The sequence below is a fragment of the Tinamus guttatus genome, unplaced genomic scaffold (genome assembly GCF_059628265.1).
Source record: "Tinamus guttatus ecotype Peru unplaced genomic scaffold, ASM5962826v1 Tinamus_guttatus_pri_ptg000260l, whole genome shotgun sequence".
NCBI lineage: Eukaryota > Metazoa > Chordata > Aves > Tinamiformes > Tinamidae > Tinamus > Tinamus guttatus.
In genome coordinates, this window is record NW_028288794.1 from 914004 (window position 1) to 941888 (window position 27885).

Sequence of the window (27885 nt, forward strand, 5' to 3'; positions counted from 1 at the left end):
CTTATATTCACAGGAAGAGCAGCCTGAATTCATCAGGGAGGAATAAACCAGAATGAAGAGATTTGCTTTCTTGGAGTCTATTCTTTTATTTGGAAAAATAGCTGGAAAATGAATTACCCAGCACTTTTTGCTGTGCTACACAGAAGTGCTGCAGAGCAGAGCAGGCACACACAACTCAGCTGCTTCTTCACCCAGTTCTGCTGTCCATCACTGTTAGGGCTTCGAGGCGAAGCAGATATCACTTCATTTCAGCCAGATCCACTTGTCACCAACATCAGCATTGTAGCCTTCCTTATAATTGCGACCAGGAAGCTAGAGAAAGCAGAAAGTTCAGTCAGAAACATTTTTCTGTTCACTGTTTACTGAGCTTTTAGATTCTCTATAAAGAGAAATAGTGGTACCTGCAAGAGCACAATTTGAAACACTGGATTTTTTTTGAAGAATAAAAGTTAGCACTTACAGAAAATTCACTCTTAAAAAAAAAAAGTGGAACTGCAGGGCTGGTGAGAAAACCAGCACAATATACTATATTCTACTACTTAAATACTAGGCCAATATCTCGCCAACACAACAGCATTTACATCTGGATTCACACAGTTCTACTCACAGATTCCCTTGTTCTTCTGTTAGTAAGAGATACGCCCTAAGAGATTTAACCACAGCACGTAGCAGAGGAAAGGAATCAGTGAGTAGAGCCTCATGCCAAAATAGGCACACATTATTAAACACATGAAATATTTCATGCATGAAATATTGAGTTAATTATTACATTAAATTAAACCAATCAAATGAAACTGCATATTTAGCTTTCAAGAGCTGAACTTAACTTCATTAAAGCAGAAAGCAATATCTGCCTGTCTTCATAAGCAAAGCCAGAAACCACTATTGGCTGGGGAGACAAAAAAATGCACAAGCCCCCTGCCCAAGTTTCATACTCACCCCGAGAGTGAAGCTGCAGCCTCCACGTGCTGCTTCTGAACCTCCCTGACGTGTTAAGCAGTAGCTCTTCTGCACAGACCCTTAATGCTCCTGAGAGTTAGACCCTGCCTAAGCAGCTCACAGACAGGGTGGCTCTCCTGGCCGGCCTTAGCGGCTCCCAAGCCGAGGCCCGGGCAGCCCTGCGATGCTGCAGGGAGCTGCAGCTCCCACGGCACAAGCTGGCAGCGCGTGGGGCATCGCCACGCACACGGCAGAGCAGCGTGAGGAACTCGTGCACGGGGCCTTTCCAGCAAGGACCTTCCAAGAGGGCCTCGGAGCGAGGGCTGCTTGCAGCAGACACAAGAGGACCACGCAAGGGACAAGGAAGGCCTAGGACGCCCAGGAAGGGGCTGCAGAGGGAAGGGATGCACCAAGGACGGGCTGACGCCCGCGATCCCTTTCCTGGCAGCCCCGGGAGGCCGCAGCGTCACGGAGCCCTCACTGCAGAGCCCTGCAGGAGCTGCTGCCTCACCTCAGGCTGGCCACCAGCGCTGCCAGCAGGGTCTGCTTGCCAACTTGTTTCACAGAAGCAACACAATTTTTCAATGCAATTTCAGTCCCTATAAACATGAGCCATGCTCTGCCCCCAGTGGATAACAGAGCCATGTGAACAAAAACCTCCAAACTGCAGAGTGTAAGGACACAGAACAGGTATTTTGGCAATTATTTTCAACTGAGCCATGTTAAGGAGGAAACAGATGGAAATGCGTTGCAACATTTTCCTCTTCAGAAAGTACTGACAATGACCTAAAATACCGAAAAGTCTTTAGGATACTGTCTCAAGAAAGTGTGGTTCTTATCTCTATAAGCAAATGACACAAAAAGACAACACTTATCTTGAAGATATAACACTGGCATCCAAAAGCAAGCCACCATCAAAAAAAGCACATGAACACTGTGAGAAAGTTTGAGGATGCTGTTGTAAAACTCTTCTTTCAAAAATAAGTGATCAGCTGAAAAAATACAAATTATTAAAATTACTACAAATAACTGAACTCCAATCATCTACACATCTGCACAGAGGCAATGCTTGCCCCACAGAGGACCCTGAACTAGTCTTTTCAAACCTCCATCGTTTGAGAGCTGCCTGTGTGAAAAGAAGCATCATCAGGTCTTGATGTAATCTCTACTTAGGCCACAGAAATAGCTATTTACTCCAGGGTGAAGCCTGTTATTTTCTAATCTTAATTAAAAAAAAAAAAAAAAAAAAACACCACACACATTTCTTTCCATAGGATTCCAAGCCAACAAGACTCTTTCATAACATACGCACCATCCTACCTTGTCAGGAGCCATTACAAGTCATTCCTGATCAGTTGTACCAAGGTTTTTCATTTAAAGATGTCTTTAATGTCTTATCTAAATGTAAGAAGAAACCATGCAGCCCTGTTAAGGATTACTCCTGCTGAGCAAAGAGGAGATGCAACATGGAAATAAATGACTGCACCATCTCTGCCATACGAATGTGAAGCAGTGGGCTGGGGAAGACATCGAACCTGCTGGGACCAGCCTGGATCCATTAACTCTAGGGCAGAACCAGCTTTCCCTGGTCTTCTCCAGGCAGCACACAGTTGTCCCCTTGATACTTCAAGAAACTCCCGGATAACCAGAATATTAAAGTGACAGGAGCTCTGTGGGAAAATGCAGGAGTTTACAGTTTCATTTCTGGATAAACCATCCCCTTTAAAAGACACAATATCAGTCCCAACAGAATTCAAATTCACTGTCCAAAACAAATTCCCCATGTGTCTTTCGTTAAAGACATCCAGTACATCAAAGCAATTTTTATAATAAGTATTCATCCATACTCAATCAGTCACAGTGGGCCTTGGCAAAAGCACTTGCGTTTCGGGATGTGTTATGGGCAAGCGTTCAAAATAGCCCAAAACTCAACAGGAAAGGCACTGTAAGCAAATCCACGCTGCCCAGCAAGCAGGACCAGGTACATTAATGCCCCCTGCAACAACTACATCAGGTACAAGTTACAGACAGGACTTCCTGGGAAAGGGGCCTTCAAAGCTCATGTTTGCTGCACTGTCCTAATAGAGGCACAGCTTGGAACAAGGTGAGTGTATTCCGGAGGGGATGAAGTTGTTCTCTTGGCACACATGGAGCATTTAGAAAAATATTGGAAAAAAGTAATGCACAAAACATCACCCCTCCCAGAAAACAAAGCATGCACATGGCCAAACCTCTGCTTGCCCTGTGTTCCTCAGGATGTTGCTTACCAGGGCCTCCAGGGAGCATGACACCTGTGAGACTTCACACCTCTGCTGTTCTGTAAGTCTCAGCACTTGGTCCCAAGGGAAAAAGCCTCCAGATTCTTTTTTGTCCTATTTTCAGACAAGAGACCTGCTTCTGCCTCCTTGGACAGGTGATTTTTCTGACCAAAGAGGTATCATTCCTGATCTTGTGGTCCTCCACCTGCCTTCTTCCACCTCTTCACAGAGCCACCTTCTGCCAGAAGGAACATCTGCTCAGCTGCATGAACAGCCTCACGGGAAAACCAATTTGCTTTAAAACAGCCAAATTCAAAGCACGCAAGTGCTGGTGCATGAGGTGGCTGAGTGGACCAAACAGCCCAATACCAACAAAAAGGAAAGGGCCTACAGTATCTCCCACCTGTACAGTCCAAACCGGCTCTGCAGCTTTCTGGATTGTTCTGTAAGACTAATCAACTCGATCATCATCCCGTGTGCAGGGAGAAGCTACTCAGTCCTGTTGGCTGGGACAGTTCCCAGTGACTCAGGGAGCTCAGTCAGCCAAACACACACCAGAGCTGCTAAGACAGTGCAGGGAATGAAGGGAACATTTGGGCGGATAGCAGCAAGGTTGCAAACACCCCAAACTTCAGCCTTGGCTTAGGCCCAGCTGAAGTCCCCAGCCTGTTTTTGCCAGGGTTGTTCAGCTGGCACAAGGAAAGGGAGGAGGAACAAGTTAAATGGAAGCACTGAGACCATCAGTGCTGTAGCCAGGTGAACTGTTCACTCCAGAAAGGAGCTGACTACAGGCAGACAGCACAAAGGTCTACCTCGGCATCAAGCAGCAGGGAGATCAGACACAAGTGTTCACTGCCTCTTCCTGCGCACGATCTAGGTGGCATCAAATGAATATGCCCAGAAGGGGCGTATTAGAAACCAACAAGAGCACCTTGTTCTTCAGGCCATGGATAATGGCTTAAGGAGATCCTTGTGGACAGATGATGCTGACACTAGAAGTTTAGATGGTCTCAAGGGGAGACTAAGCAAGTGTTCAGAAGAATCTCTTTTTTTTCCATGGGATTTCTGCATTTGAGCATGTTTCATAGTCAGGACTGCAATGAAAGTCAGCAAGGCCACATCATTTGCAAGTGGTTTCCACATTCACAGAACTGCTCGATGCTCGTTAACTTTAAATCAGACTTGAGTTAGACCAAAGAAAAGGTGCAGCTTGATGGCCACGTTAATAACAACTAAAACAATAATAAAGCATCTTATGATGCATGATTGTTAACCACATTTTTCCACCAGGGAATAAAGGGAGTAAGCGCAGAGTCAAACATTAGCTCAAACCAAACCCTTCAAACCTTCTTGGGTCTTTCACTGACATTGGCCAAAACAGACCTAGGGATCATACCAACAGGTTTCTCCAGTAGCAAGTAACAGTGAACACACAAAACTGATTTCACCAAATTTGAACCATGTTTCCAATGAAAAGAAAGTCACACTATCGCAGCAGCAATCTGGAAAACACACGCTCTGCAAGGCAGAATTGAGTCTCTGCCCACAGGAACTTACCTTTGAAGCAGAGCTGATCAAGCTGAAAGCTGCAGAGATTCAACCCAAAAGACCCAAACGGGTCACCCTTCTCCCTCCTGCAGGGCTCCGTGAACACAGACGGGACTGAGGATGGAATCTCAGCCTGCTGTGCTACACTGCAGAGAGCCTGAAGGAGCCCAGGGACCAGCTCAAACAGCGGGCTACGAAAACAACCTCGCAAGGAATGATCCTAACAAAATGAGTCTCACCCAGCAGAGGTGGAACTGCCCAACTTGAAGAGAACATCAGTAAAGAAATGAAAACAAGATCATCTCATCAGTTTACGTAAGAACTCTGCCACAGAAATGTCTCTCAAAACTATTAACATGATTATTTTTTAAAAAAATGGTAAAATGGTAAATGCTGCAGATAGCAAAAAGCAGCTTTACCTACCCATTTGCTCTGCAATGCAGCTGAGCTCCTCAAAAAACAAATTCAAATCAGCCATGCATATAGGTAGGGCTTTGGAGAATTTTAACTATCTGAAAAGATCTACATCTGTCAGTGTAGAGTCTGTCTTGTTTTCCAAAATTTCTGGAGCACAGAGAGTTACTATTTTTTTTCCTGCAATCTCTGTTACTTTCCACTAATGGCTGCGCTTAACAGATAATCTAGATCTAAAAATAGCATATTTTGAGCAGTGCTGATCAAAGAGCTCTTAAAAACAGAGACATTACTCTACAAAGCACAGGCTCATTCATCAACATACAAATCCTTTCTTTTCCTGACTGTTCATAATAAGTATAATAATAGCACCCACCACCACCGCTATTAGAGAAGATTACTGCTATTTCCTGCAGAAATTCTGACTTAAAGTAGTTTATTATCAATGCTAATTGTTGGCACATAGCTAAAAAATTAAGAGAATTTAACAAGACCTAGCTTCATATATTGGCTCTATTCTGGAAATATTTGGTTATTATGTTTCAGAGCAGAGGGGTGAGGAAGAGAAGGAAAAAGGGGAAGGGAGGCGATACCTCCTTGCAAACACATATACATTTAAGGTGTCCGTGTGTTTGGTTTTTTCAAAGGAGCTGCACAGATAAATGCTCATTCACAGCTATATTTCTACCATTCTTTACTCGAACAAAATTCTTAATGAGCTTAACATCCATTACAGTCCAAGTACCCAAACGGATAGTAGAATATTCAAAAGCTTTACTGAATTGAGGTTAAAACAATTATAGTTTGCTGAAAATGTTCAATGAATGTTGTCCTACTTTCCAGTAAATAAATAAATAAAATAGAGAGACCTTTTGAAACGGGAAGTGAGGGAGGATCAAGTAATACTAAAGTATTTGTTTCCAGAGTTGTGTTCGATTAGTAATCAGATTTGTAGAAATTAATTTGTGAATTCTGATTTGAACAGCTGCAAGCACCACGAACAACCTAAAGCACATCTCTACCCCTGCGAGACGGCCAAGAATAAACAAGCAATGCAGTTTAATTAAATATTTTGTCGCAGCTTTTCTCCACAATGCCAGCTTGCCCTAGTGATTATTCCACATACTGACGGAATAAAATATACTTGTTATCTTAGAGAAGAGAATGTTAGAAACACCAATTAACCACTACAGTGCACAGACCTACCAGAGGAAAAAGCCACACAAGGACATCCAAGCTGGATAAAGTGTTTAATAACTGCTGACTCACTCGAACTGGCCAGGTAAAATACAAAGAGTCTTGCAACAGCATTCTTCATGTTGCATTGCTCAAGTAATAGCGGGTAAATAACTAACAAAAGGTCTCTCTCCCTATCTATTTTTCAGCTTTTTTTTTTTTTTTAATTTTAAATACTTTTGCCTTAGGGATCACTTTCTTATCTTGGCATGGGACTGAGGTTTTGGAGAGGGAGGATGTGCTCTCACAACAACAACAAAAGTGTTTTCTTTCACAGCAAAGTCTTTTTGCTTTATATGGGCACCTAGTGCCTGGGATAGCATTTTTTACTGTCTAAAACAAAACAGATGCAACTAACAAGACTGAGGTTTGAGATGGCCTCAATGTCTTTCAAGTCCTGTGTATTTCTTCCTCATGTGCTGGGTGGATAATCAGGCTGTTTGCCCATTAAGTCCCTCAAGGGGTAGAGAAGGGTAGAGCAGTTGCACATTTCTGAAGCAGAAGAGGTGCTGCAGGAACCTTGAATGATTTCTCTGTACCTGAGGGAATGGCAGGAGCAGTGAAGGATGGGGAAGAAGTAGAGAGAAGCAGGTCACATGCCCATTCTCCCCTCCTTCCAGATAACCTTCAGGAATAGCTTTATCATTCCTAGCTTTTAGTTATTCTTCAGGTTCTTTTAGTCTTACACATACTCAGCTACCTTTACATGTCTGTATGTGCTACGCAAGTTACAAAAGGTGACAGCAACAAAAAGTTAAAAATACTTTAAAGACATAAAATAGAAATAAAACCAAGATAAAACAACTTAAGTCTTTCTGATTTACTCAAATGATGGACATGCATGAGTGCAGTTTATCTTACCTTAAGAAGGGACCCAATCAGATGTTTTAGGGGAGGAGATTGACAATGATCAAGGGTTTAGAAAGGAATGCAGGAAGTCGAAAGGACTGTCAGCCAGTGTCCAACGATCAGCAAGCAGCCAGTGCTTGATGGTGGGAAAAAGAGTAAGTGGACAGAGAAAGGACGAGAAGCAGGTCATGCACCACCTCCACGTGAGAGCAAAACACCACCTAAGACTGAAGAGTGACAGCACTGATCTAAGGAAGCTTTACCTACGGGCAAACACACCCGCTGGAGCTGGAACTCGTGGCAATAGAAAACTTCTTTGAAGGTAGTTCAAGAGCATGGAATAAATTCTTCAGAGAATTCCTCGCAAAGTTTCTGCTTCAAGGATAAGATACACATCCTTGACTCTTTTCCGCTAACTAAACAAATTGGCCTAACAAAAGATACAAGATTTTGATATGGGCTTTCTCTGGTACAAAAGGAAGTCCTAGGTGTATAGCCTGGGAGCTGCATACCCAGACATTTGTTGGCTTTCTCCAGCATACAAACCAGCACGCAGGCCTCAAGAATCCCACCAAACTAAAGCGAGAATTCTCCAGTGGTTTGATCTTATCCTCAGGGAAAGGCTTGGGAAAACACACACAAAAAAAGCCCCAGAGCATAAGATGCAGGCTGTAAAGTTTAACGCAACATAAAACCAGCCCTGTCTTACTACAAGATCTCTTCGACTTCTGCTTACAGATGTCAAGGTTAGCTGGTGGCTGCAGAAACAACCCAGGATCCCAGTGAGTGCAGTAACATGCACACCTCTGTAGAGGTGGTAACATTAAAAAAAAGTGACTTGAAGGGTTTTGTTTCCAGCTGTCAGTGACAGTGCTTCTTGGAGCAGTTAGGGGCCCGAGCGTGGCCAAGCTGCACACTTTTAGCTCACAGAAGTACTGCAGAGAAACCCCTAACATACCTCAAAGGTTTTGCCACTCTAATGCCCAAGGGAACACCAGTAGACACTAGACTTCAGACTCCAGCAGATCCTGTGGCAAGCAGCCCAGTAATTTACCCCCTCTTTTTGTTTTTGGAAATGCAAAGTTTGTGCAAAAGAAGTGTTGATCATTTCCCCTTATCTGCAGTGAGGGCAGAGGTGCCAAAGTGTATTTTAAAGCTCTCTAGCTCAGTTTTCAGAGGTGAAGAGATAGGTGATGGCTTGAAGGAGAATCTCAGACAGATGCATTTTTAGGTATGCAGAAAAGAATCCGCACGTAAAAAACTTACTTCACCCTCCCTAAGAGACTCGAGCAGAACCTGCCAGCCTCATTGGGGAGTGTGAAGTACATAAGTACATTATTTAAGTACACTGATTCTCTTAAACAGAACCATTTGTTTTCTTTTTCTCTGCAAACACATCTACTTAAGTGCTCCAGCTTCACAGCGAGCACAAAGAATTTGGAGCATTATCTGCTGGAATTGTGTGTGGTTGGAAGAAAGCACAAAGATAGAGCAGTTGTTAAAAGAGAGAGAGAGAGAGAATAGTCAAGTCTTTACTAGTCTGATAGTTCCTAAAAATAATGTTACTTCATTTAAGAATGAACACACTTATCTCTCAGAGATCTACAGAACTTGACTCAAAGGCTACTTCTCCCTTGCCAGAAAAGCATCTTTAGAAGTTTCTGAATGCCTGAACAAACTGCCCAACACAGCCAGATGATTTTACAGTGAGAGGAAACAAAACCCACCTCCTCACAAGTGAAGAGTATCTACTGGAGAAATGTAAGGAATACATGGAAAAAAAAAAGTCACAGACCTCAAACTCTATGTGTCTACCTCATGATTTTAAATAAACATGAATGCACCAAAAGTCTTGATCTCTGGAAGCATTTCCTCTTCCTCTCCAGTTGCTTGTGACTAATGAAACATTTGAATAAAACACAGCTTCTGTCTGGGATCTGAGAACCCCCGAGAGCTACAGGGCCAACAGCAGCATTGGGCAGCATGAGCTGCTTGCACGCAATTCTGAAAAGCACAGGGGCTGCTGTCTACTTGTTTGATCAAGGATTTCTGCCTAGTTATAGGATTGCTGAGGACAAAAAATCCCCTACACAAACCACTGAATTTACTTCGCAAACATTTATTATACTAACTTTAAAAGCATGCATTTCCCACACAGAAATGCTAAAGTCATGTAATTACACCATAATTAAGTCTTTAATTACAAGTCATGTGAGCCTAAAGTCTTTATCTGCCTGCAAATGCAAGAGCAAAAGTATAGCTGTATCTGTCTGTACCCAAGACATCGACAAGGCAAAGTTTCAGAGGCTGAAATCCACCCTCATCAGACTGAGCAACCTCACAGTCAAGACCTTTGTGTCTAAATGATCATTGACCTCTGCTCATACTGGTTGATCTAATTACCCCTGAACACAGGCCCTCATACTGTCATTTGCTGAACAGAACTGGGGGGAAAAATGAAGATCTCAACACAAAGAACTTAATCTCAGAACACAAAAAGGTAGGTGGAGCTGCTTTCGTGCTTTCTTTGCTCATAGCTTTCTTGTCTTCAGTAGCTTATGAGAGGTAGGAAATTTCAGCATTGCTTGCACTGAGCACAACCCTGCACAGACTTACTGACACGAAGTTGAAAAGATCCTTCCTGAGGCCAGGAGCAAAGCATCCCAGCTGCTCAGTGCCTCTGTGCAATTAAATCTTCTGATCATCTCCGCCTCGCCGTGCCTGAACCTTGACTACAAAGGCTAAAGAGAGAAAACTCATTTTATTTTTAGGTCACGACCCATCCCTGTGGAATTTTATACAAAAGGCAGAGACCACCACGCATGAGGCCTTGCAGCTCTCTCACAAGTGGAGGATCTCCTACCTGCCCCATGACAACACTTCTCCCACGGCACTGTTTCATAGTAAGCAATAAATGACTGGCTTCAGGAGATGGTTCTCCGGTACTCACATCCACGAAACAGGGAAAGGCTGAATGGAAGCTATTCAGTAACATATTGCTTTCAAATTAAAAATAAAAAAGTAAATGAGAAAAGAGAGGATTGCAGGTCACTGCATTTACAGAAGGATGAGAAAAGAAAAGAGACCAGGCAGATCTACCTGGCAAGATACCTTCTAAACAGTGGCTCCTACAGACACTTGAAGGATTCAAGTATTTAAGCATTCAGGAAAGCAAAAATTTGAGACAATCCTAGCTGCACTGCTTTAACAGAACCCTTCATGAAGCGCACACAATCCCTTCTTATTCCAAGGGACACTAGCACTTTGCATGGTATTTTCCTGAATGAGGCCATAAAAGCATGCCTGCAAAAAGGAGATTATATTTTTGGAAGAGCAGGGTGTTTCCCCCCCACTACAGGTAATACTCAGCTTCAGCTGTCAACTAACAGTCACCAGAGTAACCCACAATCATCATTCCCCTTCCCAGGTATTCATGTTCCTATGGTTGATCAAGCCTGCTCTGCATGTGCAAGGCAAGCCCCTGTTTCTCCTGGAAGCCAGCTTTCCTATGATCCAGCATCCTCAGTTTCTTTCCAGCACAGAGGAACGTCCCGTCGTACGGTCAGAAAAGGCTCTCAGAACTAGTACCCAGCGCGGAGGTCACATCTAGCTGTGTGTCGGGCGGCCTCAACAATTCCCTGCTCCACTGCAAAGTGGCATTTCCATCAAAAAAAGGCCTATCATCTTCGAGAAGAAAGGCACAGTTAGTAGAGACGGATGCTGCACGCTGGTGGCAGGTCATGCAGCAGATCATCCTGACACACGTGCTGCAGCACAGAGGCGTCTTGCGGAGCGAAGGGCTCCGATGTTCTTAGTCTGAGCCTGAAGCTTCTGATTTAAACCACGGAGCATAAATTCTGGTAGCAATTCCTTGGATGAGCCAAGTAGCTTTCAAAGCTATTAGATAAACTCAAATAATACTGACAAGCTTTCTACTGCCTTAACCCTTAGCTTTAGCCCCTTCCACGAAGGGCAAAAACACCTTCTTACACAAACCAAACGAGGCAGAACAGCACGAATTCAGAGAGTCTCTGCACTGCACAGCTACCTGAAGAGGAATAGATTATGCCAAATAATTACTGGAAATTCAGAACTGGCTATTCAAGATAGCATTTGCTAATTCAGAGCATCCAAACAAGCCCACCAAAACTACACCTCACATTATAATTCTACTAACAGGAGCAGAACATGACAGTATTTTCCTTATGCAGATCACTGTTGGTAACAATTTCCACATATATTCCTTCATCTTCAGGAATTGCTTGAAAAAATGCAGTGGCAGAGAAGATTTAAGAAAGTAGAAAACATTCTCTGCCTTGCAATTTAAAGTTTGTCCAAACAATAACAACTGTCATCAGTTCCACAACTTCCCTAATGAGAATTTACAGTACTTGGGCCTCAGAAAAACACTGCAGGGTGCGACAGGATCCCTTGCCAGCCAAGTAACACCTGATAGGACTAAGGACTAAGTCCATTTGAAGCCCTTGTCTCCAGAAGCAGAAAGGCAAGCAGCTAATTAAAACATTGTGTGGGAGCCTGCATGAGGTGTAAGAAAGCGCTGGGCCACAACAGGCTTTGGATGTGTGCCCGCTAACAGAAACACACTATTTAAAGCAGCAACTCTTCTGAGAGCCAGTGTAATGCTCATATCTCCTCAGCCTGCTTCAGAAAAAACACCCCCCTCCTGAAGAGTTTTATAAGCAGTCTTCTTTTTAGAAGTCTCCACGGGTTTCTAATTTTCTTCTTTGACTCAAAGGATTATTTTAGATTTCAGAGGTCAGAGACTAATCGGGGCAGGAAAAACAAAAACAAATGAAAAGCACTTATCCTTTAGTCCACATCTGAAGATCAAAAAGAAGAAAATCAGCTTACAAAACAAACAATTTGCTTCATTATTCCTCTTATGTGGAAGCTGGACTTCATAAAAGGTGGGGATCCAAATCCAGAATTCACTCTTAAAAACATGCACCTATGTGCATGGGATTAGCACCCAGGCCGTGCATAGGACAGGTCTAAATATGCTCACACCTTTGTAGACAAAATTGTACAGTTACTGTCCAACTGCTCCTCTTCCAAGATTACTTACCGATCGATACTCGTGATAGATTTTATCAAACTCCGTGCCTCCAATTGTTACTTCGGGAATGTAGATAGGGACGGCTACAAGATCTAGTATTCCAGTCTTGTCCTGAACACTGAAAGAAAATAGAGGGAAAAAAATGTTAGTCTACATCCAGCCCGAAAAACAGCAACATCAACTCTGAGTCTGACCAAATACTGAAGAGTTACTTTTCGGCTAAATAATTCTTCCACACATTCTGGTTCTCTCCTTTTCCCCACACTGAAGAGTGTTTGGGTTCCCCACTGCATTTTACCTCCCTGGAGTTACTCCGTCCTTGCTGGGAATAACTTTCTGCATAGGCAGCCCTAGCTGTTTGCATTCCCATATAAGCAAAACGAAGCCAATGCTTTCGGCAAGCTCCACATTCTACCTTGCTGCATCAACTTAATTTAATTACCTCCTGTTCAATCTGTTTTCACAAATGAACCCTCACAAGCATTAATGCTCTTCCTCCCCAAATTCCCACCTTAAATGTATCAGTACTTACTAGGCACCTTGCACTGAGGCAAATCAAATGATTTGGAGGACGGTAACGTCCTGGGACTAATTTACAGGACCTTTGCTGTGACAGTCATTATGACAGGTGAGCTATGAGAGGTGCAGATACCCAGACCAAGCAAAAATCCACACTGCATGAAAACAGCACTTGCAAAGACTCTGAATGTGCAATGTCTCAGAAACTGCTAGAAAGCCACCTTTTGGGTACAGGCACTGTGCACAGCTCAACAGTGCCACCTACACACACGTGGGCAAAAATACAGCAGCCACCAACTTGCAGGGCACAAGGACTGAATCCTCAATTCCATACTGGAGACCACAGCTAGCAATCGTGCTGTCAGATTTCAGGGAACTGCACTTCCTTACAAAGAACTCGCACATAGGCACAGCAAACAGGCAAATGCACCAAGCAAGGCAGAATTAACTGTCCTTCAGAATAAGCACGTTCCCCTAATGCACAATGCCTGCGACACTGCTTCACAGCACCACAGCTTCAGTGAGTGAACTAGTTCAATGAAAAATACTGAGACACATACTGCAAATTACCCCCATACAGCCAAACCTGTAACAAACTGCAAGAAACCTGCTGAAGGTGAGAGGGGAGGAGATGAGAATAAATGCCTATTTACAACATTGGGATGAACAAAGATGTTTCCTACAAACTTGTGTATTATTTGCCCTCATATATATTAAGTATTCTCTAATCTCAGAGACTACACAATCTCAGAAGGGTTGAGGTTGGAAGGGACCTGGAGAGATCATCTAGTCCAACCCCCCTGTTCAGGTAAGATCACCTAGAGCACGTGGCACAGAGCCACACAAAAGGGGGATTCTGAACATCATTTGGGAAAAGCTGTTTCCAGGACACGCTAACATGTGCCACCCCCAAACTTCCCGCTAGAGGAGAACTGTGGAATAACTGAGCTGAGATGGAAAAGCCTGCCCCCGATGGATGCACATGGATTTTCTTCTGAATCCCAGCATACTTGAAAAAGCACTTTGAAAGACAACAAGCTAAGAATATTGATTAGAAGAGGACTACTTGCAGGCAATTTTTAAATACATCATTGAGTTCAGCATTAACAGCACAGGCTGTGGAATACCACTAATTTATCAGTTAGTAATAAGCAGCTCTGTCCCTTCTTCCCATACCAGTGTCCCACAGTAACGGGAGAGTCAGCTCTGCCAAATAGCAGCAGATGTTCTGGACCTTTCAAGTCTGCAGGAGAACACAGATATAACCTCTCTGGGCATATGTCCACAGACACACACACCCCGAGCCCAGCTGTCACAGACTGCAGTCAATCCATTCTTTCAGGCATCTCAGTCAGATGCTCAATGGCAATTTTAAAGCACAATTCCCAGGTACAACTTACCCTAGTTACTGCCTGGGACAGAAAACCTGCTGCTCTTCAAACTTCTTTCACAAAACCACTGCCCCCAAAGAAAATGATGCATAATAAAACATCCAGACAACCTAAAGGTACCAAAGACACCTTTTCCAGAGTCAGGTCTGCTTTTTATCTTAAGAAATCCTTAAAGAAGAAAAATGGATGGAAAATGGATGAAAAATGGAGTCGATGCACCATGCAAAGACACCCGCCAAAACAGCAAAAGCACATTTGCTTGCCAGAACTAATTCACTGATCAGCAGGAAGCATTTAAAGGCACTTGAGAAGTTTCCTTAGTTTCCTCTCTTTCCCAGCACCAGAGAATCACTGTTCATTATTTTCTGGCACTTACCATACTTTCTACTCACAGCTCACTCACAGTGCAGTTGCATAACTACCCAGAGTAGGTTCCATCTACCCCTAATATTATGTGAAATTTCAAAAATAACTGAGAACACACAGACCACTACGTAGTTCTAATAATGTAGAAACTGGGGGCTTTATCATTTTTAAAACAATTCACCACCCAACTAGCTAGAGATTTTCTCACTGTTACACAGATCAAAAGTCAGACTTGCAATTATGTTACAGTGCTGGATACCTCTCCTCTTTTCTGCCAAAGCATCTGTGGCACGGGCTGAGGCAAGCTGTGTGAGCAGGTAACCAACCACCAAGCCTTGAACCACATACCTGCCTCTCCTCCAGAGCAGGAACTCCTGCTTCTCCTCAAGGGAGTTTACAGCATGGATGCATAGTATTTGCAGAGAACCAGCAAAACCCTGAGCACACACCAGTACTGTGAGCTGTCCTGAAGCTACTGCAGTTCTCATGATGGCTGGGTATTCCTTCTAAAATTTCCTAGGTGGTCAATTTTCCTATGCCTTCCACAATGACAGCTAGATGTCTTATGAACATAACCATTAAAGGTGCAAGGTGGCAAGCTTGTGGGATGCTAACTGCTTGGAAAACAAACCAACAAGCAAAAAGACATTTTGCATAGCCCAAATCATGATTTCTCAACAATTGATGCTGGCATTATTACAAAAATTTAATGAAAAAATACACAAAAACAGAAAACCCTGCTTCTACCTAGAAGCATTCGTTTGTCTAAAACACTTAGAGCCAGCAACACAACTCATCCCAAGCCGAATTCTACACTCATCCATGAAAGCAGCTTCAGAAACAGGCGGGCTGATCTCCTTTCGCACTCACCTCTAGTCCTGCGCTCGTTCAGGGACCGCAGGAAGCTGCCCCCTCCAATCCTCCTTCCCTCCCTGTCCCCGTATGTCCCAGACCTTCTCAAAGGAAGGGCAATGACTTACAAGCCTGCTCCTGCCACCCTACCTCCTGTTAGGGCATGAGAGAAACGACAAGAGGGCGAGGTGGGAGATGAAAGATGCTGTTATGCAACTGATGCTATAAGGATGAGGCTCACTGGTTTGATTAACTTACTTGTTATTTGCACTACCAAAGTAGTCTGAGGTACTGCTAGGGTTTCTATATGTCAACACTATCTAAGAGTAATGAAAAAGTTATCCTCACTTGCCCTTCATCCCCCTTCTTCCAAACAACACGTTAGTAGGAACTGGAGGCAGAAGGGGTATAAAATACAACTGCCTAGAGCTAAGCGACAAACCAGAAGTGAAACTGGAAAAAAAATACACACACTGCCCCCCACTGCAAAGCTCAGGTCAGCACACACGGAATTTTCAAGTAGCATCGGACCTGAAACAGCCAAAGTCAAAATGAGTGGGCTGTGCCAAACCCTGGGAGATGGAAAAACAAGCAAGCACGACTAGGAAAACAGCCAAGTGCTTTCTGACCATGCTTCCCATTCCAGAATCACCCCAGCACAGGATTCATCATCAGTCTAGCACCCACGAGAGGGCAGCATGTGCCAGTGCATGGAGCAGGAGAGCCCACGAGCACACAGCATGCTGGAAAATCAGTCATAAAGAACATGGAGAACCACCTGAAATGACACACTTCAAAATTGTCCTCGTTATTATTGAGAATGAATGACAAAACTGCAAAACTTCATTCTGCAAATCAGGATTAAAGTTTCTATAACCTCCTAATATACTGGGGGTTAGGAAAAGGAGGAAAAAAACAAAAACCAACAACTTTTTCACCAGTTGGCCTAGTTTGCCTCTTTCCTTCTTCCTTTATGTTGTCTTAAGCTTAAGCTTCCTGACTACTGAAATATAGTTAAGGACAGAAAGTTCAGCATATAACAAACTGGGCTAATTTTAGAAGAAAACACTTCGAACGCAGCCAGTCTAAACAGGACTATCTTACAGTTACCTACCTTTTTGCATACTGTGACCGTCTAGAAACAGGAGAACTCACAAAGAAAAAACCCACATAACACCACACTCCCCCAGGAAAGCACTTAGGAAATGACTAATTTTTTTTTTTTTTTTTTTTTTTTTAACTCATTTACCAAATGGGTACTATTTATTTGCAGTCTCTGGTCCATCAACTATCAAGTAGCAGCAGCAAAACCCCACACCCATATCGCAGCATCAAGCACCCAGGTTACAAAACCTTGCTATCACTCCTGATTTTTTGCTAAAGAAGAGAGTCACAGTGCAAATAAACACACTTCAAGAAAAAGTCTAGGCACTGTCTTCTCAGAGCTCTGATGCTTAGTAGCATTATGTTATTCAAATATACCATACTTACTAAAGTCTTAAATTATGGAAAGAAACATCATCCTGCTCCAGCCAGGGCCCCTTCTCAAACTTCAGGTACTCAATATCTTCAATCACCTGGAATCAGAGGATAAAATTATACTAGAAAGTGGTCTGACCAGACCTCACATGTACCATGAAGGTGAAACAAAAATATCCAAAATTTAGCGCCACCTCACCTCCAGCTGCTATTTTTTGTTAAATTTGCTTTTTGTTTTGTTTTCCCCAAAAGGCTCAGTAATACATTCATTAAGAAAAGGTAGAGGAGCAATTTACTACCCAGCAACTGGCTATTCCACCTTGTGGCAATTGTTTCTTGGTGCTCAGGGCACACACAGTGGAAACTGATTACTATTTCAGGCTGGAGTATCCTAATGTACTTAGGATAGTAACAGAAATCCAGAGGCTCCTATTTTGATGGGTCATCAAAAACTACTCATGCAAGCACACAACCTGAGCAGAACAGTAAAGGCAAAACTCATAGCACTGCACCAAGGATGACTCACACAAGCAAAACCACCTCGGCAAGCCACTGATCTAGCACTCAAGGGTTATTAATACTATATTTGAGCTTCATTTACTGATTGGTTCCAGCAGAAAACACATCTTTGCTGGCACACTGGATAATTGCTCAACACAAGCATGATGAAATTGCACACAGCTGACTGGATCTGAAGGAAATCGGGAGGATGCACCAACACTACCTTGTAAATTCTTGAGGTGGGGATAATACTTTGAAACAACTTGGGAAGGAATGGATCAATAGAGCTCTAGAGCTATTGGGTCAAGACCCAAATCCTGATGATAAATTGTTGTTCCATTATCAAGGAAACAGGTGCCAGTAATAATGCAAGTAACAAACAAAAAGCTGCCATTCTTTGCCATATACTAAATCCAGAGTAAGCTATTCCCTGCAGCGCGAGAGAATGTTAAATTCCATTTATCACCACTTAAACTGCAAGGACCATAAAAAAAAGTTATTACAAAAGAGTCAACTGCGAGGGTCCTTTCTATCACAAGTATTACATTTTATGGTAAGAGGAGGTAGTTTAGAGACATAACTAACTGAACAATCATTTCACTTGAGACATTTGTATTGCTTAAAGACTAAATTTGCTGACAAAGTAGGGACAATAGGGAATTTTTCATTATTCACAGATGTGATACACATATTGAAAGGACAGTTTTCCCTTTTCCCTTTGATTTTTGCCATTCTTTTCTGTGCTGTTGGAGTAACTGGTAGTAATTAGAATCAGATGGCTTGAGGGCTTTCACCTGGGGAGCCTCAGAGCCAGCAAACCAAGTAACACAAAGAAGGAAAAAAAGAAAGGAGTGAGTTATGGAAGATACCTAGGTGTGCTCCAGGCCTACAGCCTTTGCCAAACATACACGCATATTTTATGTTCTACTTCAAAGCATAACTTACTGGCTCACTCATGAAGGAAAAGAACCAAAGTAATGCCATTTGCATGGGCCTTCGGCAAGCACCCTGTTACCAGGGCTGGGCTGCCAACTTGATATATTTATTTACCTCCATAAAGATTATGTTCTTTCCAAAGGGCAAGGATGCTCTCCTAGATAAGCTGTTTCGGGGGGGTGCTATTAAAAGAAATCATCATCCTCCCATCAGTACAAATAGAGTGGAGAAAAAGCAAGCTTGGAACAAGCAGCCTAAGCACAGTATTGAAACCATTAAAAAGTACCATTATATTGTTAAAAGTACCATTATACATACAGTCCCTAAATAGCATGTAGTAAGTACCTGCTAAAATGAGAATATTTTAAATATATCCTACTAATGCAAATCAGTTTATTGTTCTTCCCTTTCCTCCCCTTTTCCCAAATAGCAAGTTTTCACCCTGACACTTCTCTTTCCAGCTTATTAGGATGACTCATCTACTAATATGTAAAGGTTTGGGGCTGTTTCCTCAAACAGAAAACAATATAACCTGCCTCTCATTTTTTACCTCTATAAAAGAGGCAAAGAAAGCATTAAATGGACCCCTGAAGGATCCCAGCTAAAAAGCCAGAAGCAGAGAGGATGAACACACTCAAAATAGCAAAACATATTAGAAAAGGAAAATTTCAGTGCAGCTGATACCCTTATTGCCACTGCAGAATTCAGGAAATTTGAGAGATTCAGTGTTAAAATTTCATCCCTACAGCTGGAAGAGACACTACAAACCTGTTCAGAATTACATCAGGTTTGGGCATTGAAATTATATCCAGACAGCAGGCAACAACTACAGAGAAAAGTTCACTATCGGGAGGCGAAAGACTTCAATTACGCCCCCAGCAAGTACATCTGCTGAAATAGGCAAAGATGCTGCACCTACTCTGGAAATAACAGCCTGGAGTAGGAGGAAGCAGTCACCTCAGGTTAGTCCTGTTACATACTAGGAGATGATTTACTTCTGGCAATGAAATGGCAATTTATCTGGCTTGGTCCAGGACTAGCTTGTCTCACCAAACCGATTGGAGAATATAAACTGAATGATGGATACTTTGCCTTTTACTCTTGGAACTTTAAAAAAAATATATATATATCAATTTTGACTTATCATTAACACTTTGGCATTTGTCACATTGATTATCCAGAAAAGATGACAAGACCAAAACAAGACAGACCACAAATCTTTTCACATGTAAAGGCAACTTTATAACCAACACATGTGCTGCAAAATCTTACCTTCTCCACATCTTCTATCTCACTTGAGGTGTACTGCAAAATTTCACTGGTCTCACTGAAAAAAAAAAAAAAAAAAAAAGACATTTTGAATTGACAAGATTTAACTGCTATGTCTGTTCTCACTCCCCTGCTCCAAAATCAAATAGAAATGAAGTTCAAAGACTCAGTTGTAGGAACACTCAACAATTTTAGAATATTTATTTAGAATATTTATGGAGTTCTTGTAATAAATCCCTATTAGATCTGTAAGTTTCTTTCCTGGTACAAAAGTGTTTTCAAAAAACAAATAGCCTGTGGTATCTACATAGTTTCAGTTCAAAAAAAGAATCCAATCTATGAATCTGTTTCCAATTCATTTGTGTATAGCTGCCCCAATTACAATTTTTCCAATCCATCTGAAGCCCAATGGCATTTTTTTACCAGTTATAACCAAAGCTTCAGCAGATTTTCAATTTTATGGCAAGTATGTTAGTACCAATGGGTTATTTTAAAGAAAAGATTAAATTCATTTATCATTAGTTACTAGGCCTGAGCTAACTGAAAGCAACACTACACAGGTTGTTGGATCTTTAAGTAGGAAACACTCATTTATACAGTGCATTTTATTCCTGCAAACCCCTAAGCTCTAACAGAGCCAATAACAAGCATCTCATTGGAGATTCTGCAATGCTGCAGTTGAACTAGTGCTCTTCATGGGGAATTCTTTAAAGAGTTTGTTCTTGACTTGTGGGGAAAAAAAGCAGAAAGACTCATATAACTCTTCAGTCACAGAACAGCAGAAAACAAATGGCATGCTTGTCAAGAGAGCTGTCACAACAGCGTAGCTTGCATACTTGCATCTTCCATTTCAACTGTCCTCAGCAAGGACAACAGGCCAGACTTGACCAAATGCAGAGCTTTATACTGGCCATTGCATTAAGAGTGCAGATCAAGCCACTTGATACTCTGCAGAGTATTGGGGTTTTCATTAACAGAAAACAGCTGCTCTGTAGAACCAACCCTGGATGTGAAAGATAACATTGATAATCTTAGGCTTCGGGCCTAAAAAAAGAAAATCCAGTGAAAAACAAAAGCAGTCTGCTCAAAATCACTAAGGAGCATCTGCCACAGCACCAGCCTCGCAAATCACTATCAAGAGAGACATTTAAAGGCATTCTCAAAAAGGTCAGACTAGAAAGGAAGCATCAGTTTTAAAAGAGATAACTACATTACACAGGACACTCCACTTGGGCCAATGCCAAGCTGCTTCAACTAAATCAGAGAATAGGAATTCTACTAAGTAACAAACTACGTGATTTTCCTACTGAGCTTCAAGACATTTTCAAGAAAAGCAGGATAGAATAAGCTTAACATGAAAAGTGTCCAGGCCTGAAATTTGCCCAAAAATCTAAATTAAGTTGTTTGCCTTTCTGGACCTAATTTTGGTTGTCCCAAAGAACTAAGGAATCGAATACTTCCTTGTCCATCCAGAAATTAACAAGGCGCGAAACAGTTTACTGCAAAACAGCAGACCAACAGTTAAAGGCAACTGTGGCTTCTGTTTATTCCTCCAGTATGCAAGCTACCAGCGAAGACCAGAGATATGCAAAGCAGGAGCTTTGCATGTTTCAAACTCTTCCCTATTCAGGGGACAGAGGAGTCCTTCAGATGTGAGCGCAGAGATTGAATCTGACAAGCTACTGCAAACCCTTAGACCGACAAGGATGCCGACCAGGAGGTGTGTGCCTAACAAGCGCACTGACCAGGGACTGCCAAAGGGGAGAGAGTTGAAATCACAGCAGGACCAGCCACACTAGGATTTAGCCTCACTACACAACACAGTATTTCCAGGGCTTTGGGTGTGACCCCAAGAAAAAGCAGCATTTCTCTCCTCTGGTGAATTCAACACTGTTCTGCCCTCAGGGGGATCATAGTCCTAAGGTTTCCCACCCTCCCTTTGAGGTCACAGCTCCCATTTGCCTGACACCTGTGTTGGCATCTGTGGGGGACACACTCAGAGGCAGCTGGCCAGGCCACACCAACAACTCTTGCTCTGTGTGACTGACAGCCTCAATACCCATTTAGCCAGTTCAGCTGCTGACAGTTACATTGATTTACTTGGGGAGCTGGAGCAAGAGAACAAGTGCATGAGCAGGCTGCAGTTAACTTCACACACAAACTAAACTTTGCATGCTTAAATGTAAAGCAGGCCTGGGTCTGTGATCTTTTGTGTTGCCCAGAGTCATCTGTTTGAGAGACCCAGACAACTTATGTGCACATGCTTTTAGATTTTAAGACAATTCGATTTTTTGACAGAGATAAGAATTGGAATAGCTGACTACCTAAAATAATCTCCACATCTCAAGTTTAGTTCCTCCATTCTTGCTTCCTAGCTAGAGAAAGCCAGGAGAGCCTAGAAGAGAGCCTTAACCTCTAGAACTAGAAAAGGGAACAAAAAGCTGTTATCTCAAGTATCTTATTATATAATGAAATTTCTTATATTTCTTCTCTCCTTCCACATCAAGAGGCTAACAAGAGCTTTGATAAGTGAAAGAAAGTTTTAATAGAAAAACTGCAAGTGTTGAGATTATCAGAACACACACAGACAAAACTTTAAAAACCTTACACTGCATCACACACTCTTCAGGACAAGTGAATGCAGACACATAGCTATAGCTGTGGCATTCTACCACAGTTCCAAGAAAGCACTCCCTGCACTCCTGCTCAAAAAGCAGCGAAGAGGCTAATGCCAACCACCACAAACATAATGTGCACAAAAGAGAAACCAAGATAGGACTTGCTTCTGCAAAGAGGACAGCTGTAAACAGCAACAGACCTGATTCCTGGCTTTGCTGCTGAAGTGCCTGTGCTTTTAACTACAAAGGAATTTATGCCATCCTGTATCCGAGTCTGTGACAATGAATTTGTAATGCCCTGAGATAAGCAGGATGAAGAGATGTACTGCAGGTCATGGCTCATTAGCTTTGCAATATCTTGGATGAGTCAGTTAATGAGGTCTAATGAATTTACTTTTCTAGAACTCTTCTACTGCTTCAAATCTCAGTAGAGTCAAAAAAAGGTCACACCTACAAAACCTTCATTTTTATTCTTCCAATATTGTAATGTATGTATGACATTGCTTCATTTGCTTCTATCTGCAGAGATTTTAGGATCTGCACACATTTTTATTCAAATTATGTTTACTCACTGGATGACAATTTAGTTTGCTAACCTGATCTCTGGTAGGAAAGTTTTCTTGTATGAATCTTCAATGTGCTGGAGATAAGCAGTAGACACCTTTTTTTCGTATGTCTAAAAATAGGCAAAAAAAAGAAGTTGTAAACAAAGATGTTACCAAAACATGTTGTAAAGTTTGTTTTCCTTCTTCTTGATCAATGCAGATTTCAGAGTTTAAGTAGAAGCTGCAGCTATACCAGCTGTCAAGAGCTCAATCATTAGCAGCCACACATCCACTAAACCACACATGTATTAATGAAGGTGTAAAGAATTAAGAGTGTTCAGAATTTGTGGCACGAGATAGCTAGAGAAACCCAAGGAATGACTGACACCCTCCTGAAATCAGTTTTATCTCACACCTAATATTTGAAGGTCTTTAATAATTAGCCATATTAATAAGATTCTAGTGATAGCCTAATGAAACTAGAAAGGGAAAAAGCAGTTTCAACAGAAGAATGCCAAAGCAAAAAAGACATCTTTTCTTCCTATTTGCTTCAGTGTGTTAAGGTAATCACCTCATTCTTCATGAGCCTGTGTAAATTAAAAGCCCTTTTCAAAAACAGCTCTCAGAAAAATTGTTTTCCAAAGACTGATTAAGCCTAGACACCTGCAGAAATTATGCGAGTCTCAGAATTTTGAAATAAAAAGTCACAATGTCCTGCAATTGTGAAAAATTAACAATAAGCAGATTCACATACTTTGACCTTACATAAGACTGAATTTGTACAAGTGACAAACCAGCACTCTGTAGTTCTTATTAACTTTACACCACATTAGTTGAAAGTTCCCTGGATTTTATATCTGATGGAAGACCTATAAAAAAGAGCTTTCAGTTAAAAAAAATGACAGTTTTACTGAGTTAACATGAAATCTCCACACAGTAAAATTTTTAATTTCACAAAACTGACTGAACTTGCTGGCCATACATTCTTTCAGTGACCCACACATTAATGTCAACTGTTCAACAGCTCTGAAAAAAGCAATCAACCAGGAAATCTGGAAAAGGAGGCAGCCAGCTGTGGCTGATGGCACTCAGGAAGCAGCAAGAAATGCAGAGCATGTTGAAAGCAGCATGTTGTGTAGATGTGACTCCTGGCATGACAGTAGTCACAGTAGAGGCTGATTCTTAAAGAGTGCTCGCTCGAGTTTTACAGTTTCTCATGGCAGAAGTGAAAGGAGGTTGAAGCGGTCAAAGGGTCAATTTTTTATTTATTTTTTTTTTAAAGAACTAACATACCAGAATAATCACACAGTCATCAATGACACACAGTTCTAATGCCTGAAGAGAACTAAAGCTTTTCAGAAGCAGAATTCTGCAGCAAATCCTATAGAATTCATGCATAAGGGACAGGTTATGACAGATGTTAGTGGACAGTAACAGTGGTAAGAGATAAAATTACCTCTCCTTTCTCTTGAATCTTTTTCTGTACCTCTGAAGCAGGCACATCTATATAAATGACCAAGTGAGGCGGCAGAAATTCACAGATGCTTATTTCTTTGATCTGCTTGTAGTGATCAAGACCTGGATTAAAAAATAAACAAAGATGCTACTGACCTAAGAGCCACACAGCTGAACACATACATATATTAAAAAAAAAAAAAAAAAAAAGAATAAGAGCAAGGACAATCCCATTAAAATTATGAAATATTAGGTAATCAATTTGCAACCACTTCTTGAGGGTTCTTCCTGCATTTGCTGAGCGTATTCTACCCCCAAATAAATCACTTCCCCACCAAAGTATTTGTAGTCTCCTCTTCTTTGCTGATATATTAAGTGTAGGGTAGGCTTTTCCTCAAGGAGCACTTCAGGCTGAACCATCTTACAGAAATAAGAAGTAAAAAGCAATATAATTAAAATGAGAATCTATAAGCACTGAAATGCAAGAATATTTAACAAACTATCGGTACCAAATGGAAACTTATTTCTGACTTAAGTTTGGAAAAACCTAAGTTTCCCCCATCCTGTGCAGACAGCTTCTTGTAAAAGACAGTGAAGGTGAGAGTGGCAAAAGAGTCACAGGGTGGGGAATCTGCCACTGGATTCTTTTATCATATCAGTAACTTAAAGCATTCTGTGATTAATAGCTTGACAGTTAATAACACACCCTGACTCAGTGGAAGCGTTATGGCAAAGTTAACTCTTGTTTGCAGGTAACTCACATCGTTTGTGGATGTAGCCTTCCTTAAACATCGCGTCCAAAAACACAAAATCACTATAGGGAGAGCGCTCCAGCACCACCCCTTGCCCTGTAATTGAAAGAAAGTTCCAGTCAAGAAAGGCTCAAAAAGATTGTTTGTGACAACACCAAAGATCAAAGAGAGTGCTACTATTACGGTTAATTTAAATAAGACAAAAGGATAAGTGCTTTCCATTCGCACAAATGTAGTGATTTTTAGGCAGAACATGCCTGGCTAATCCATACATTCACTTACTGTGCCTATCCTTATATTAATTACTACTACATTTAATAAGCATTGCATTTACATTTTTATTTGAAACGTTTTTTTTTTGTTTTGTTTTGTTTTTTTTTTGGGGAAAAGAGAGTGATTAAAGCACAAACAACAGAGAAATTCATCCTGATGTATAAAAACTTCTCTCACCTTAATCGTGTGAGGAAAAAAAAATTATAGGAATACCCTCACGGAACAGTGCTGAATTTAAAAAAGCTGCTGTCAGGAACAAAGCCTAGAGAGTGTTTAAAAAGGCTGTATAACTGATACCTTAAGGAAACTGAGGCTCAACCAATACATTCATTTTTATCTTTCAGTAAAGTAGAAACTCGTTATATTGCATTTATTTTGCTTTGCTTTACACAACAGTACAAGACCATATCCACTTCAGACCAGTTTATGCATTCAAAGAGAGAACTCATACTTACAAGTTAATTTAGAAGTTAAAGTTATTTACAGTGAAATCTAACCTGTGCTCAGCAAATGCTCCAGCGCATCGGCGTACTGCAGGACACGGTTACCATACAGCCAAGCCTGCAGTCGGTAAGAGTGCCCGTCGGGACATTTGGGATCATTGTAAAACCTCTCGAGGTTACAAAAGCCATTGAACTTCTCATCCAGCAGCGTGCCATCTCCTGTGATTCTGTTTAGGTAATGGATATCTGCTTCTGGGAAATATTTCATTCCTGAACAGAAAAAAAGCAGAACACACGTTAACGTAACAAGTTTTGCTTGTTTAGAATAAATATTCCTTACCCGGCTTACTTAAATAAATAGCTCTAATCTAAACAATCCTTGAAAACAGTACATACAGTCCTTCTTCAATCAAGTCACGAGGCAGATGAAACTTCATCACATGAGAACATTAATACAGCAAACTATCTAAAAGCATCTCAGGTACTCGGTGACTTTAACAGATTTGGGAGCTCGGTGAGAAAACAGTTCATAAGAAATAAAATTTCAAGCCTCACCAACATTTCAGTCTCCCCTTATCTATAAGCCCTCCACATTAACAGTGGCATTGCTGAAGCAATACTTTGCTAGTCCAGAACTACTGGTTTGGTGAACTAACTTTCTTTATAAAAAAAATGACAGTTACACTATTAAATTCTATAAATCATGACAGAAATAATTACCTAAATAATGAATGAATACATACACAAAAATAAGACATACCTAATTTTTCTGCTATTTGTTGTGCAAGTTTGCCCTTCCCAGAAGATAAGTTGCCCTCCACTGTAAAAACTTTGCTGTTTTTGCCCAACTTTTTAATAGTTCTGTCTCCCAACATGTAGGCCAGCCAGCCATACTCCAGATTCTGCTTAGGGCTCATGTGAAACCTGGCCTGGAAGAAAACACAGTGGCAAGATTAACAAATTTTAGCATTCTTAGCTCAATTAACTACACTCAAGGAGCCGCTTTTCCAGGCATTTTGTGCAGATACACATAATTTTAAAGCAGTATTAACACTGCCATTTCAACACGGCAATCGAAGCAGTCCTTAGGCTGAGAAGCCACCTCTGAAGTGGAGGACGGAGAAGCCAGGAATCTGTTTTCGGTGTGTTTAGGGCCTGAAGAAGACCTAATCAGCCAGAACCTTCCAGAGCTACTGAAGACCGACTGTAAGCAGCTGAGGGGCTTTGCCCTTCCAAGGGAGATCCCACAGCTGACCTTTGCTCGGTTGCTTGTTATGGGGTGCAAATTGGTATCACACCTCCTCCCAGCCTGAGAAGCTAGAGCTTCCCCGCTCCACAACATGAAGGGGAAAGGAAATACCCGCCCGGCCTGTAAACGCTGAAGGTGGCGCGGGGCTGAGTAAAAAGCTGGTAAATAACAAGTAAAACGCAAAGGGAGCCGGGCAATGACCTCCTGCACAGACGCTCTTCTGCAGACCCCCTCCCCGCGGCCTCCCCCCGCTCCCCGGCCGCCCCGCGCAGGCGGCAGCGCGGAGGGGCGGCCCGGGCCCCGCTCGCCGCCGGCCCGGGACCCCGCTCACCGCCGGCCGGGGGGCGCCCCGCAGGCGGCCCCGCGCCGCCGAGCCCAGCCGCGCCAGCCACAAGGACATCGCCGCGACCGCCCCGCTGCGACGGAAGGCGCCGCCGCCGGGCCCGGCGCTGCCCGCGCGCCGAGATGGCGTCAGGGGTGGGCGGGAAGGAGCAGCGCGGCTCCGCCCGCTGCCGGGGGTCACCCCCTGCAGCTCCGTCGCCTTCTCTTTCTCTGTATTAAACAATCCTGCTTTCAGCTGTCAAATAATTCCTGGCGTGTTGTCTTCTAGCGGGCTGGCGGCCCGCTTGGGGGAGCAGGGCAGTTCCCGGGCCGTGATGGCCGGTTGTGGGACAGCCAGGACAGGTCACTTTGCCCCCGAGGACATTCCCTCAGGTCCCACCCCATGGAGCTAGGCAAGCACTCCTAGGGAAAAAAAAACATCATGTTCTGTGCACTGGGACCCCCCACCCCATCCAAAATAAAAAGAAAGAGGGAAAGAACAGGTCTAGAGTTCCCCAAGAGACACAGATATTTCTGCTCATCTGTGGGCCAAGGTCAAACTCTGCAGTGACCAGGGCTGGAGCCTGTGCTGTTC

The 27885-nt window shown here is 42.4% G+C and overlaps 1 protein-coding gene across 1 annotated transcript; it reads right to left on the reverse strand.

Annotated features, from left to right (window-relative positions):
• Positions 1–231: 231 nt before the first annotated feature.
• NDUFA10 (NADH:ubiquinone oxidoreductase subunit A10) lies at positions 232–27433 on the reverse strand. Its single transcript, XM_088526975.1, has 10 exons — positions 27301–27433; positions 26481–26649; positions 25775–25990; positions 25014–25100; positions 24254–24375; positions 22849–22928; positions 19638–19692; positions 16941–17026; positions 12331–12439; positions 232–312 (listed from the first exon to the last, which is right to left on the reverse strand). Exons 1-10 carry the CDS (start codon positions 27367–27369, stop codon positions 244–246), a joined length of 1062 nt encoding a protein of 353 aa, XP_088383101.1. The 5' UTR covers positions 27370–27433; the 3' UTR covers positions 232–243.
• Between the last annotated feature and the right edge of the window lie 452 nt (positions 27434–27885).